Source organism: Phodopus roborovskii, unplaced genomic scaffold (assembly GCF_943737965.1).
Source record: "Phodopus roborovskii unplaced genomic scaffold, PHOROB, whole genome shotgun sequence".
In the NCBI taxonomy this organism is placed as follows: Eukaryota; Metazoa; Chordata; class Mammalia; order Rodentia; family Cricetidae; genus Phodopus; species Phodopus roborovskii.
In genome coordinates, this window is record NW_026126447.1 from 36221008 (window position 1) to 36236347 (window position 15340).

At 44.4% G+C, this 15340-nt stretch overlaps 1 protein-coding gene across 5 annotated transcripts in view; it reads left to right on the forward strand.

Annotated features, from left to right (window-relative positions):
- The window catches only part of Dab1 (DAB adaptor protein 1), a 243203-nt gene that overhangs the window by 185887 nt on the left and 41976 nt on the right, over window positions 1–15340 (forward strand). For all 5 annotated transcript variants that reach the window (XM_051188284.1, XM_051188285.1, XM_051188286.1 and 2 more), the window contains one exon: window positions 5292–5351. In XM_051188284.1, coding sequence (XP_051044241.1) covers window positions 5292–5351 — 60 coding nt within the window. The remainder of the gene's footprint in view (window positions 1–5291; window positions 5352–15340) is intronic.

Consider the following 15340-nt stretch of genomic DNA (forward strand, 5'->3'; position numbering starts at 1 on the left):
TTTCAATTTCTATCAAACATGTAGAACTCTAAATGAGCAAGTCCAATGCTGTTTCTCCAAACAATTCATTTTAAATCGGCCTTATAGACAATCGTTTATTTATGCCTGCCTGGGTCCACCCAGACTCTTACCACTGAGCCTCCATCAGTAAGAGCTGGAGCAAGGATGGCTTCGGAGAAGATCTGTTCAAAATACGAGGTGTTGTTTAGTCATCTCTTACAAAGATTCTGTCTTTAGAAAGAAAAGTTGCAGTTGTCCCCAATGTCAGATCTACAGCCCTGTACCACCCTGCAGTGTCTGAACATTGAGACCAAAGAACCCTTAACTTGCCCTCCCTGGAAGAGGGAACACCTTTGCTATAGGAGAGACCCAGATGAGCTACAGTAGCACAGCAGCTGGGGACAGCAGAGTACCTACAAGTGCCAGAAGGAGATAGATGCCTTAGGCTGGGGCAGAGCTGGGGCCCAGTTTGTTCTTTCTCACCGGCTACTTTTGGGTCATGGTTGGAGGGCAAGGCACTTACTGTCTTTCAGATTCTGTTTCTCCAACTATAAAGTAGGGCACCCTACCCCCATCAGGGTGAGGCTGAAACAAGCTTGTGTGGAGTTATGGGTGATAGGGTAGCATCCCAGGACACAAATATCCATGAGGATCCAGATCTTAGTACAAGTACCTGCTCCAGCCATTGATTTAAATAGTAGATTTCCTTCCTGTCTCTGGGCATCAGTTTGCCCACTTGTAAAATGAGTAAATAGGATTCATAGATCTCTCTGGGTAGGGTCTTTCCTTCTGTCTGTAACACATACCTTACAATCCTGCTGACTTGCTTTGTAGGCTGCAAGGTCCTTAGAAATGGAACATGTGTGCTCACGCATGTCCCCCCCACATAGGGGTCTACATGTAACACTTTTCATCTCTTACAACACCCTCGATGGCTTGAGTCATTTTCCCATCTTACAGACAAGAGAAGTGAGGCTTCTGGGGACCAGAAACCTTGCTGGGGTCACAGAGCCTGTGAGATAGCATCTCTAAGGCAGGTCTCTCTGACCACAAAAGCACCTCAGTCCTTTAGCTCTTCAGCTCAAGTGTGGCTCTGGGTTTCCCCCATTAGACTGTGTATTTTAAGTCTCTGTCTGAAAGATCACACTTGTTTTAACAGCACTGGCCTCCTGGTCTTCCCATCTATCATTACCAGGATGGCATGGTTACAAGAGTGAATATTTTATCCCATCTATTGGAAAGGCTGTGGTCATGTTCCTCTCCTGTAGTGCAGGTCCACCCTTGTGAACTTGGTGTCACCCAACACAACCCTGAATGGGCTCTCCATAGGTAATTAACACACTGCTGGGCTCCAGAGACAAGCCCTTGACCTATAGATTACCATGCTATCAAGGCATTGCCATTAGAAGGCCTGTTCTTCCCCACACACACACAGTATTTTTTAGTGCTGACAAATTCTATATAGCTGATCCTGTTACATACATCTTACTGTTTCTACTGCCTTAACTCAAGGTGGCCTTATTTTATTCCAGCCCATTTTTTCTAGAAGGAGGCACACAGACCTGAGGCCTGGTAGCCTTTCAGTGTTTTGTACCTTTGGATGATGTACATACTTTTTGCCTTTCAACTTCCTGGGCTGTAACTGGGGTTACAGTGTCAAGTCCTATGAAGTTATGATGACATGGTGTACCTGGCCCACAGAAGTTTCTCTGTAGACATCCCTTCCTTTTACTTAGGCATCATTGTCATCATTGGGTACCACTTTTGGTGATACTGTACTAACAGCTTGTTTTGTGGGAGAGCCCTACAGAAAGCTGCAGCCCTGCTTTGTTATTTTTACCCAGTAGAAGGATGAAGAGGCTCTGGGGCTACTAAGACATCTTTCCAAGGAGGAGGTACATCTCCAAAACTGTGTTAATAATCATAATTGTGTCATGTCCCTCGAAAACCATGATCAGTTCTTTTTAACACAACACAGGACATATCTCTACATGACGTAATGGTGGTCTTCAAGTCACTTGGTGAGCTAAGAAGAAAAGCTCCCAAGGCTGTCATTTTCAACATAAGGGACAAGTACTAACATCAGGGCCTGTAATTCCAGTCCTAACCTGGAGTACCTTAACAAGGTATTATTCCACCTTCCAAGTGGATATTTTCCACATTCATTTGTTCAGAACTCACTATTAATCTCCCCACGTGTTAAGTATCCTTTTAAAACAGTAAAGCTGGCCTTGTGTCACCCAACACAGCCTTGACTAGCTTCTCCATACATAATTACCACACCACTGGCATGAATGTACTGTCTGTGTCCATCACTTCATGTGTAGTTCTTCGATTAACTTAACATCTATTCTACTTGATTATTCAAAAGTGTATCTTTGGGCACCAAAGTATCTTCTGGGCACTAGGGAAAATAAACAGTGAACACTGCAAGGCTCCTGCCCTCAAGTTTATAAATAATCCCTTAGATGGTCATGTCAACTAATTAAGGAAGCTGAGGCTCAGAGGGCAACATGACTCCTCTAAGTCATGCAGTCTGTAGCCGGTCCTGGATTAGGAATCAGATCTTCACATTCCTCCTTGTTTAAAAGTTTTAACACTCTACATCACTGTGGTACTGCAGTGATCCCTGTAGTTGGAACAGACAACCCCTGCAGAGGTGACACAGCCACAGACCTTAGCCCTCACCTGTGAATGTTTGATGAGCCATGTCTTGTCTAACATTTACAGATAGAAGTACAAGCATATGGAGCATGTGTTATGTCTGGAGCCAACCTACAGAGCTGTGGCACTCCAGACCCTCAGACAGCTTACACTGTCATACCTCCCGTGAATAGGGAGTTCCTTGCCACACTGCATCAGTAGCCTGTGTATAGTCCCATCTCTCCCAACACAGGGGGATCTGCTGACTCAGGGCTGTACCTGCCTTTCTCACAGTGCAGAAAAGGCCCACTACCTGACATATAATATCGCTTAGGAACTTTTTCTTTTTTTCGTAAAAGGATGTACCTGAGATGGGAAACAAAGGAACAAAACCCTCCCAACCAGGTCTATAGAGGCAGGCAGGAGTTATGAGAAGATGTCCCAGCTGAGATAAATCTTAAAGGACAAACAAGCAGATTGATATCTCACCCATGGGAGAGCCAAGTAGAAAAGCGTTTTCAATTATGCACAGTTTGGGTTTTTCCATCGCATGGCTTGTTCTCCATTTGTGGGGATAATTGAGAAGCAGCCGCGGTTCAACTGTGCTAAGTGCCCATAGTGAGCAGTGAATTACAGGCAACAGAACACTCTTCATTCCACTCAGTAAAGGGTGAGCTAGTGAAAACAAAAGTGAGGGCTGGTAATTTATTGGCCCTCGTTAACAAGGACTCTGTAGACATTCAGGGAGGATTCCTTCTAAATGGAGCTCAGTTATCAGGACCAAAGAGATTACATTCCTCGCTGAATACCTGCAAACTGGGGTTCTGGAAGGGCATCTTCCACCCGGCCTGCTCAGTCATAGTTCTGTTTTCTGTAGGGGCGCACATGGGCCTCTGGGAATGCAGGTGTGTATGGGGGGGGTTGTCTAGGATTCACTGCACCTGAAGCAGCTACCCAAACAGTGTAGCAATAAATAGCAAACACCCTGGGCTGCAGTGCCTGGCTGCCCCACTGCCTGAGTGCTGGACCCTCTCCAGGCCTGATCTCCCTCCTCTACATCACAGGGAGGAGGGATGGATATAGTTCTAAAAGACATCCTGGTTATCACATCACTATTTTTATGGGTAATGTTTCCAATTCTGCCGGCTCATGGGGCATGCCTAGTGCCATGTTAACTCACTGTATTAAGAATAAAAGTCTTATTTTGGTACCCAGAAAGATCTGGGTTTGAACACAGCCAAGTCTGAAGTTTGGAGCAAAGTCCTTAACATGTCTGAGCCTCGCTTTCTGTAGATTGAAGGTAGGGTTGGCATCAGGAGTTTCAGTTAAATGAGGGTAAAAAAACAAGAGAAATCAAAGGGTCGGTTCAGGTTCTTCCTCTGGTGGAGAGGATGGCTGGCTGATCCCTGCTTGACAGGCACTTCTTTTCTTTGGTCCCCCCCCACCACTGCTCTATGAAAGATTTACCCAGCAGGTATTCATAGGGGGCCTTCTGGTTGTGACACACTCTATCTGCTCCTGAGGTTGCATCCAGCCTGCTGGAAAGACATTCCCACTGTCAGGACATTATAAATCGACTGCTTGGTCTCTGCAGTGGAGAGCAAAGCCATGGCAGTCGAGGGGGGGGGAATCAGTTAATGAGTGCTTCCAATCTGGAATGTTTCAGTGCAGAGCCCTTGATTGACACATTAGAGAAGTATTCGACGCTATTAATATCACAAAATGTGTTCATATACATATGTAGATGATGTAAGTGTGACAAAGGGAAATCATCCTCCCAGCATATTGCAGAATCGTGGGGCTTATCTGTATCCAGTTTCTCACTTTGCATCTTACCATAACCTGAGTGAGACGTGTTGCTGAGCAGGCCCCACTAAGAGCAACAAAGCCCCAGGGGCTTGATGGTCTGCTCAGAGTATTGTAGGCAACAAGTAGCCCCAGGAGGCCAGAAGCATGAGCAGAGAAAGGAGATAGGAAGGGATGGCAGATCAGTCAGGAACTTCTGGATCTTGGTGTCTTACTTCCACCGTCATGTGGGCCCTTTCTGTGATTATCATATGGCTTGTGTGAGACCTCAGTGGGAGGCTGACTCTACTAGGAACTTGAGTTCTGATATCACATGTGTCTTAGCACAGAGACATACATGTTCAACCACAAACTGTTTCTAACTTCTTTGGGGAAAGCACAGCACCTGGACTCCTTTATGCTTCACCAAATGAAGTTGAACTCCATTGTTTTATTTCTGTTATGTGGTGACAGCTGTTCTTGTACTCTGGGAAAGGCTCAAGAGCAGACATTTGTTACAAAATGTTACCCATGTCCTAATTGATTTGCCCAGGGGAAGGAAACTGGCTTGAGGCCTATGTGGCTAAAGCCACCCAGTGAGGCTGAGTGCCTTAGGAGCTGTCTCACAGCCAAACTTGCAGAGACATCTGACTGGCTTTGTTCTTTCAAAGTAGAACACCAAGACAGGCAGTGGTGTCACACATCTTTAATCCCAGCACTCAGGAGGTAGAGGCAGTTGGGTCTCTGTGAGTTCAAGGCCAGCCTGGTCTACAGAGTCCTAGGACAGGCAGGGCTGTTACACAGAGAAAAAGAAAGAAAGTGGAACACTAACGCTTTGACTGTTGATTTTGATTTCTCTGTAGGTTCCCACCAGCCAAAAGAAGGAAGGTGTTTATGATGTGCCAAAAAGTCAACCTGTAAGTGTAAGTACATCTGCCTTAGCGGCCAGATTCATGTGGAGGCTGTGATTGGTAGGAAACCCTATTTCTGGTGTCGCATATGGTTCCTCATGGATAAACAAACAGACACAATGCGGGAAGAAAGGGACTAATGAGCAAGGGCCATTCACAACAAAGGTCTGTTCTGTGAATGAATGCATGGGGTTGGATAATGCAAACAGTTCTGCCTAAGGGACTCAAGATGCCAGAGGTTCCAGGACAGAGGTCCCCAACCAAAGGTTTACAGTACATTGTCAAGTGTAGGGGCACTGTCATTTTCTCCTACCTGTCCCATCTGGAATTTATTGAGAAGTTCCTTTTTCAAAGGAACAATGACAGGGCTATCCAGGGCCTTTGAGGTGTATAACGATTCACCTATCCCATTAGCAGGGACTTAGAGAAAAGGCCATGCATGCCATGCTTGCAGAGAAACTAGCAGGTGGGTGTACCACAGTGAGGACAGCAATGCCCAGCGCATCTGAAACCCACCTGCTAGAGGGACTCCTAGTAATCTGAGCCGGAAAGGAAAGCGGAGCTCTACTGTGGCACTGAAGACCCCCTCTTATTCCCAATGCCAACAACACTGAGGACTGGCCTACTCTTCAGGTTTCGATTGGTCCAGCCCTATTACACAGTTTCCTTCAGTTCAATTTGTGCCTGGATAGACTCACTTGCCCCTGACAGGTTTAGATATGCGAGGAAACATGCTCTATTTGCTGCCCTAGTTTTTCTGATTTTATTAGCCATTCTGGTCACACCCTCTCCAAGCTTAATAGCTCCAGGGGGAAAAAACCTAAGCCTCTTAGCCTGGCAGACAGGCTGTCTGAGGCTCTATCAGCTACCTCCCAGGTCCCTGCCCCCTCTTCCCCCATGGTCCAGCCCTTCAAACCTTGCCTTCTCCTTGCTCTGTCTGCTGCCTGATAACCCTACATCCAGTTATCAGGGAGACTTGTGGGGTTTCTGCTCTGAAGGTCAGTCACAGATCATCCCTATCTTTGGAACCCATCACCTCAGGAGCCTCCTGAGGTCCTTGTATTACCAAAAGTGAGCCCTTGTAGCTGCATGACAGGAAGGAAACAACAAATTTAGGAATAATTAATAGACACTTGACTCTACCCTAATAAAGGATAGGGATTCTTCTACTTAAAGGGGATTCCATTTATTTATTTATTTATTTATTTATTTATTTATTTATTTATTTATTTGAATCCTAAAAGGCCATTATGTAAAGATACTACGAGTTTTGCTTGGGGAACATCTGACCACACCAATGGGTTGCATTAGTTGTCCGCTCACTGTTCCCTGAGCCCTAGACCTACCCAGTGTGGTAACAGATTTCTATACTTTCAAAGGCCCAAGAGAAGCAGGCAGGAGCTACGAGGCTGGGGCTGTAGCTTGCAAACACTGGTGGATCCAGCTTCTGCCTACCCCCATGAGCTTTGGTGGAGTTTCTGTGTCCCTTGGTCCAAAGTTTGTCATCTACACAAAGCAGCTACTGAACTGAGAAAACAGTATGTGCTGGAACATTCATCTCCTTCCTGTGAACATCTTGGCTGCCCCATTTGTCTCCTGTCCTTATTCAAAAAGAGAAAGGACACAGAGAAAGAGGACCCTGTTTGTGCATGTTAGATAGCTGCCAGGGAGCTGTGGGGCTCCTACACACTTCCCACAGGAAGGCAAACTTCCCAGTGGCCTGTCACTTTAAGTTGCTCTGCCTTGGGTCCGTATCTATCTGCACAGAGCCCAGGTGAGAGAATCAACATGATGTTTTCCTTTGGGAAACTGACCATCAGCCACAAAGCACTAGCCTGATTTGCCAGTGTAAGGCTTAGGTGTAGTTGTCACCAATGGGCACTTATTGAGGGTCTCTGAGTGACCCTTTGTCTCTAAAAAGTCTCTGTCATTAAATATTAAAAGCAGGTACTGCCTGCTTTTTGTCTTTGGAAGATTGAAAGAAGCATCTTTGGAAAGTCCTTAACACAGGACGTAAATTTGATTATATGAGGATGTTGCTGTGTGTTGCTGCCACAAGCATTGATTGAACTAGCAGTTTTGGCTGATCTGGGATGGCTGATCTCAAATTGAGTGTGCACCTCATTTTGGAAGCCTTCTTTGCCCCAAAGAGGGTGACTTATCTTTCTGTGGGCTCTTGTGCTTCGCTCTGCAATGATAATGGTGAATGTTATTTTTCCCTTAATATGTCTATAAGAGCCATCGGATTTTGTGTTCCCCCAAAATGTTTAGTGAATTCATAGCTCCTGAAGTCCAGCACTGTGCCTAAAATTTAGCTGTCTTTGAGCACAGAGGTAATGCCCAATGTTATGAGATAGAACTGACTTTGAGTTCTGGCTTCATTGATGGCTTTGACCTTGGGTGGGCCATTTTCTCTGTTTATTCTTTAAGTCTTCTTATGTTTGTAATGGTGGTAGAAAACCATAACCATTGGATTCATATTAGTCATATTAGTCACTCGGTAAACAGTATCTATTGGTAGAACTGAATAAATTTGCTTTAACTTACCAGGAGTGGTCATTTTCCCTTTGTACCTTCCTCACTGTGTATCTGCCAAGGACAGAAAGCATGCCCCACCGGTGACCTGGTTACAAGGGAATATTGGCACAGAATAGCTGCACTGCAAGAGCGTAATTGAGTATGAGTGAGCAAAACTGAAAGTGAATGGCTGTGTAAAGAATACATGTCTTTGGACCCAAAGCTTGTGTTTTACGTTCTTTTTCTTCCTGGAACACCATGTCAAAAGGAGACAGTGTTTGCTGTCATAGCTGCTCCTTGCCCAGCCCGTCCTTGCACTTTGCCTTTAACAACTCGTGCCCTATTCCTCCTCCAACCTTCATAAATATGCATGGTTTTTCTTCATAGTTTGGATCACCAAGCTGACAGATGGCCTTCTGAACGCACGCACGCACGCACGCATACACACACACACACACACACACACACACACACACACACACACACACCTGCACCAGTCTCCTCCTACATCAGCAGCAGTCAAAGCCAAAAGATTTTGCTGACTTGGCAAAGTTATTTTGGGGTTTTGTTTTGTGTTCTGCTGCCTAGGGATAGGTCCCAGAAACTATTTAGAGTCTTTACAGTGCTTAACGATTTTGAAAAGAGACCAATACACGATAACATAGTGAGGACATGGTCTGACAGAATTAACAGTCTGCATAGACTTTCTTCCCAGAACCCCTTGAAGCCATTTACATGTCACAAAGAAGGCTAGAGAAAGGATGAGGGTCCATCGATTTTACTACATAGTCACCTGAAGACCACTATAATTCTTGCATTTTAAGAGCATATCAATATATCTCTTACCTAGTTATAGATCTTCTAAAATTAAGGATAGCATTTACATGGTTTAATTTTAAACCACATTTGCTGCAGACTGTCGTTCAAAAAATTAGAAGTCTCTATGAACAAGATAAAAGGAGACAAGTGGACCTTATGCTCCAAGTAGTCATCTACCTCCTCAGCCCAAGGTGCACCTTGAGGTTTACCTATCTTCTCAACAGAACAAAGAAAGCTAGCATACATTTCTAAGCTGGTGTTTCAAGAAGCACTGACCAATGAGATGTTCATCAGTGATTCCAGAAGTTAAAGCATTAAAGTTTTCAGGTGTTTAATACATTTAAAAATACACTAAGAATGTTAATATGTATTTACATGTGAATATGCAAGAGGAATGTATTTGGAGTTATGAATTATATATTACACAAATTGAGTGCATGTCAATTTTCTCTGACCTAAATACTCCTTTTAATGCAACCCCAAATACATCTCAAGTAGAGAGTCATTCCACTAAAGACCTGACTGGGGCAAGAGGTGTAGAAGACAAGAACACATGTACACATGGTGCTAATACAAAGCAATCTACTCCCAAAACTCAGCTTGAACAGCTGGGCTGTTCCTCACTGCCTACAGATCTGTGAGTGGGCAATGAGCTTCTGCTGCTGTCTGCCGCCTTTCCCAGAGTTCCTTGACCTGTGTCTCTGGTTACCTGTGGGTCAGGAAATGTTGTATCGATCCCTGCAGAGCCATCTCACAGATTGGGGATTGGGTTAGCTGTGGTCTAGCCTCTGGAAAGTCCCCAGCATTCTCTTCCATTTAGTATCTCCTCCTCCAACAGGTTCATCAGGTGGCAGTCACCTCGTGGTGGCACGGGTTCCAGAGTGTGAATGGGGTTCCAGAGTGTGAATGGTGACCTGGGAGACGAAGGCATTCTTCATCCAAAGTAATCCAAGCCTCTTCTAGATTCAAGTTTAGAAAATGAACTCTCCATTTTGGTGGAAATTATAGTTTTACTGCAAAAAAGATCGAGAATGTATGAAGAGTACATGGGGTTGGGTCTCATGCAGTCTGTTTATTGCAGTTGCCATGGGAAATCACTACTGAATTATAAAAATCAAGTTGAAGTATACTTGCTACTTTGATTCTGCTTTCTTTTCGTGTTGCCTGTACTTTGCCGTTATCTAAGGTGATTTCTGATTTGCTCACTCTGTAGAACAGCCCATTGGGCAACCCTAGTTTCCCAGCCCCAGAGCCCTCAGCCATTGACCCTCTGCTCCTGGAGATGCCTCAGTGAGCAGACCCTCAGGTGCCCTCTTTCACTCACCATAACACTCCATCTTCTCCTCACACCTCGCTATTCTTGCTAAAAACACTCTTGCTTCAACATTCAAGATTCAGTTAAAATCTCTTCTCTGGATCTTTCCTGGAGTCCCTAAGGAACCTGCAGTTTGGAATTCACTTCTGTGGAACTTCTAATGATGTTGTATCATTGGCAGAGAGCAGCATTCTCCAGTGACTGGAAGTGTGGGCTTTGTGATCAGAGGCACTTGGATGTGAGTTCAGCCTCACCATTCCCTGGCTTTGTGACTTTGGATGCTGTATTAGCTTTTCCAAGTCTCTATTTGTTCATCTGAAAATGGAGCTAATGCTGGCATCTGTCTTAGAAGGTTTGGTGGGAGGGTGGTGTGAGCTAGTCTCATTCAGCGTACAGTGTAGTGCTGAGCCCAGTGAGGATTCAGAAGTTGCTGGCTGTCATTCCATTTCTTTTACCTAATTATCTGTGAATTGCCGAGGGACAGGCATCCTGTCTCTGAAGGAACACTTCCTGGAATTTCTGGTCTCCTTTCGATGTTGATGGTCAGTTCTCTTCCCATAAAAAGACACATTCATACCAGGCAAGTTCTGTGGGTCTTAGAAGGGAGGCAAGCCCTCTTCCACTGCCCCCAGAGCCACATTAAGCATTTCATCATCACACATGAGTAGAAATGGCCTTAACAGCAGAACCCATCTGATGGGTCAGGGATTTCAGCGTTTGGGAACAGAAATTAGAATTTATTGTTTCTTAACACTCACCCACTGTGTCACCTTGCCTAGGATACAGCTATGGAAAGAAAGCTGGCTATTTCCTTCACCTTCCTTCCTCCTGCTCCCTTAACCTAGGCTTGTGCCCCAGCCTGATATCCACCAGCTTCACAACTCCACTCAGCCCTTGCTTGCCCTCTTGTCTATAGGATTGGGTGCCTTTGAATGTGTGTACATACTTTACTGTGAGTCTGGGATGTCCTCTTCCAGCAGATTTCTTCTTAGTGTCATGCAACACCCCCCCTACACATTTCCTAGGAACTGTAAGCCAAGATAATCATTAATCCTACCCTCACCTAGAAATATACATTTTTACCTCTTTTCCTGGTCATGAGAACGGCAAGCTTTGCACAGGGGATAATCTCTTCTATAATCTTAAATACACAGGTATATTTTTATGGAAAGATCTTACAAAGCCAAGGGCATACATGTTTGGATGGGAAGTTAGCTGGATAGAGAGATGGTTTTAGGAAGGCACATTAATTTGAGCACAGCTCTGTTGATGAGCAGGATTAGAACAAACTCCAGGCACAATGCCAGCCCCTTGGAGACTGAATGGATTGCAGGGTATTTTTGACTCCTGAGTCCATTTTTACCTTACCTAGCAGCACTCTTAAGCTAATGAACTCATCATCAATGCCCTTATCAAAGAGAGAGGAAATTCAGGTATCCTCTGTATCTGCCAGCTCATAATTCTGGGCATGTTTTCAAGCCAGATATCCTGGTCTTTGGAGTGGCTATCAAGAATGTACATTCCTGAGTGGGGACACACAATGCTAAATGTGGCATTACCGTATTCATTACTGAGAGCTTTTTCATTGCATTAGCCTTTGAGAGTGGAGTCTGGTCCCACTGTGGGGCTGCCAGAGAGACAGGAGCACTCAGGCTGTGAGTACTTGTTTCAGACACTATGACACCAAGCTGGGTAAGACTGCCCTGGCACAGTCATCTGTTTGAATGACATAAACCCAAACCTTCATGCCATTTTAGATGAAAATTGGTGCTTTTCTTTTCGATGGTCCTTATTCCCCTATGTAACATTCTTATGCCTGGAAAAAAAAATAAAAGATCTCTTGTCCTGAACTTATAATTGCCTCATTTAAAACTCTTATATAGTTGTGTTAGGCATAAAAGACTTCCTGATTATCAGTAATAATTCTGAATTCTATCAGAATCTACTCCCCATGCCCAGCCTTCAAAATCAGCCTCAATGAGATTCTTAAATGTTTGGCATGGGGACAAGTAAGAAGATCGTCAAACTGATACCTTAGGTTAGACATTGATTGCCTTGAAATGAAACTTGGATTCAGAACTGAAGAGATGATCAGGTGCCTCTCACAGTTCTCCCGTACTTTGTTCGAGATCTTTCTCAGTTTCTTCAACTTTCTGAAGCTATTTCTCTTTCTCTGCACAATGAAAGCCTCACAGCATTCTTCTGACATCCAGGGCCCTTGGGGAGTTCGGTGTGTATGAAATCATCTTCTGCAAGGAGGATGGAGGCTGCTTATTGGAGAAATAAATACCAAGAAGGGTGCTGTCAGCAGTAGCCAGGGGATGGACTGGGCATTTCCTAGGTTCTTGGCATCTTACTCAAGAATAAAATAAAGGTGTACACAGACTGTGACAGTGGTAAGGAAACTTCATTCAGATGTAGCAACAGCAGGTATTAGTAAAGAATACACTGTTGAGATTGACAGTGAACTGTATAAGTGACACCACAGGAGCTGATTATTGTGTGGGGCCTCCTTTTATGAGGTACAAAAATAGGAAGAGTTTGGTTACTAAGAGATGTGGTTTGGTGTGAACTGTTTTGACTGGCACGTACACTTATATAGCTGTTTCCTCTATAGGTCATGCTCCTTCCCATGATGCATTTGATTTTAACTATATGCACACTTAATTATACATAGGCATAAGATGATAAATAGGATTTTTTTTGTGCCAAAAATTCACCTTGAAGACATAGTTTGCCTTACTGTTTTCTTATTTAATTTTTTTTCATTTTACATACCAACCTCAGTTCCCCCTCCTTTCCCTTCTCCCACTCCTCCCCTCCCCTTTCCACCCCTCATCCGCTCCTCAAAGGGGATAACAGTTTGCCTTGTTATGTACACACACAAAACAAATTCAGTCCAGATCAGCCTCCCTCCTATCTTCTATACCAAGGCATAACCCAAGTAACATTGAATACTACCTCAGTTTGATGATCATTAAGAGAGACAGACTTACTGCATTGTTCAGAGAGAGGTATGTGGGGCCTAGGTTTCCAGCAGGCTGTTAAATGCATTGTTTGGAGTGAGCTGTGTACATGGCATGTGCAAGTAAGAGAGAATCGGGCTGCTAAGTGCATTGTTACAAGAAGGGTGTGTGCATTGCCCTAACCAGAGTCCTAGGTTGCTAAGATACCCGTGATGCTCACAGCCTCAGTTGGTCTTTGCTGCCTCTATTTTATGACTAAGAAATGAAACACAAGTGAAATGACAAGAGAGAGCAAGTCAGGGCTCACGACAAGAAAGAGCTTTCAGACTTTCAGACGGTTAGAGTTGATGTCCAGAGGGCATGGCAGCTTCACTGAGTGGAGAGTCTCTTCTAAGAATATTCGAGCAACATAAATGGTCCCTTCCTATTTCTGTCTTGTGAAGGGAACTGTCCTAATGGGGTCTCAAATTTACCAGCCTATTCATGTTCCACTTGCCACTATGGCTGTCTAAAGTGGGCAGTGTTTATACGCCAAGCTTCTCCTAATGCCTCAGCCACTCAGAGACACGCAGCAATGAATGATGGGTTTGTCCTATAAAGTTAGTACTTTGGGTGCCAATCAGTTTATCAGGTGCTAATCAAGTCAGCTCCCTGAGCAAGCTTCCAGCATGGAACAGGTATCTAGAAAATACATTCCCCCTTAGTTCCCTTAAAGGAAGCTTGAGATCAGGGCAGTTAATCTATCTGTGTACCCTGCAAAGGCGCCACACTGGAAGAACATGACAAAAGTCCTAGTGATGGTGTTTGACATTCGCCCTGCAATTCCGTGCCTCCCTTGGTTCTATAGTGCCAGGCACTAACCATATCTACTAGGAATTCAAGGCTAATTTAGTTGTGGAAAAGTTGCTAGAATTTACAGTGCATCTACTTTACTATAGGCAGCCTGGGCTCTGGATTCCATTTATCTTTCTCTCTTATCATAGCCCTAGGAAGTGTATATACTTAACCCCCGCAGAAAACAAGACTTGTGAGGGCCATTACTCACACTCATGAAACTGGTAAATGGCAGAGCCAGGGACCGAACCCTAGATTGTGTGACTCGGGCATCCACACAATTTTTACTGAAGCATACTTTATTTTTGTCAGCTTTATTATTTTTCTAAATGAGATCTCTTGTAGCCCAAGACTCAAGAATTACCTGAGTCCAAGGAGGACCTTGAACTCCAGATCTCTCTGCTTCTGCTTTTGAAGAGCGGGGATAAGGATTCTGTATGCTGCCACCCAGCCTATATGGTGTTGGTGATCAAACTCAAGGCCTCCAACATGTTAGGCTAGACTCTCCCTGCTGAGCTCCTCTGCTCTCTGGCTCCTCCCTTCAACCCTGGTGTGATGCCATGTCCAGGCATCAGATCTGTCTCCTAACTAACACTCTCTGTCTCTAGCATGTTTATAAACAATCATCTTTCTCCTGATGCCCAGCACACCTGGCTGGTTTCACACACCCACTTCCTCATTTAGATTGTTTCAAATGGGAAGATCTTGTTGCCTTCACTCCTGCCTCTTCCCTTGCCAAGCACACTGCTACAGTCTCCTGATGTTAGAGACTCCTGTAGAAACCAAAGAACTAATCTTGCTGCAAGTGGCCCCGCTTCTGAGGATCAGGAAAATTCCCATTTTGCCACCACCACCTTTCCTCCATATACCGTGCGTTTCCATTTGCGGCTCCTGTCCCCCAATAGCCAGCATTTGTCTGATTCTCCCTGCTCAAGTTTTAATTCAGCTTCTGCGCTACAAATGTAGGAAGAGTCAATCCATTAAAGTGAAGAATTGCAAGAATTCTCTTGACAACCATTCGCCACTTCCCCCTGCAATTCCCATCTTTTATGGCAAATAAATTTTCATTCACAATTCAGCAGTTGGTTTTTCCTTTAGTTGGAAATCTGGATCAAGATGTTGCATAATTGGATTAAATCTAGTCTGAACATTTGTCAGCTTCACTTCCTCATTAAGCACCACATTGTACAGAAATTATAATTATTGCAAAGCAGTTAACAGAGATGTCATACAAGAGGAGGAACCACAGGCAAGGAAGGGAGTCTGGATCCAGGCAGTTACAAAGATGATGGGAAGGTGGCCCTTTCTGATGTCCCTTATGTGGACTTCCTTTTACTCAAGAAAGTTGTCCCGAAACAGACTCTTGAATCCCCATGATGTTAGAGCAACAAGGAACATTAGTAAGACTTCTGATTTTAACTCACCCAAAATACAGGTCCCTCCTGAACAATTGATAGTCATGGGAGAAAATCCCCATTGACCTTGAACTTGTGTATCCCACTGATAGACATTTCTTACTTTTTCAATCCCAGAGCCTAGAACTCCAACTG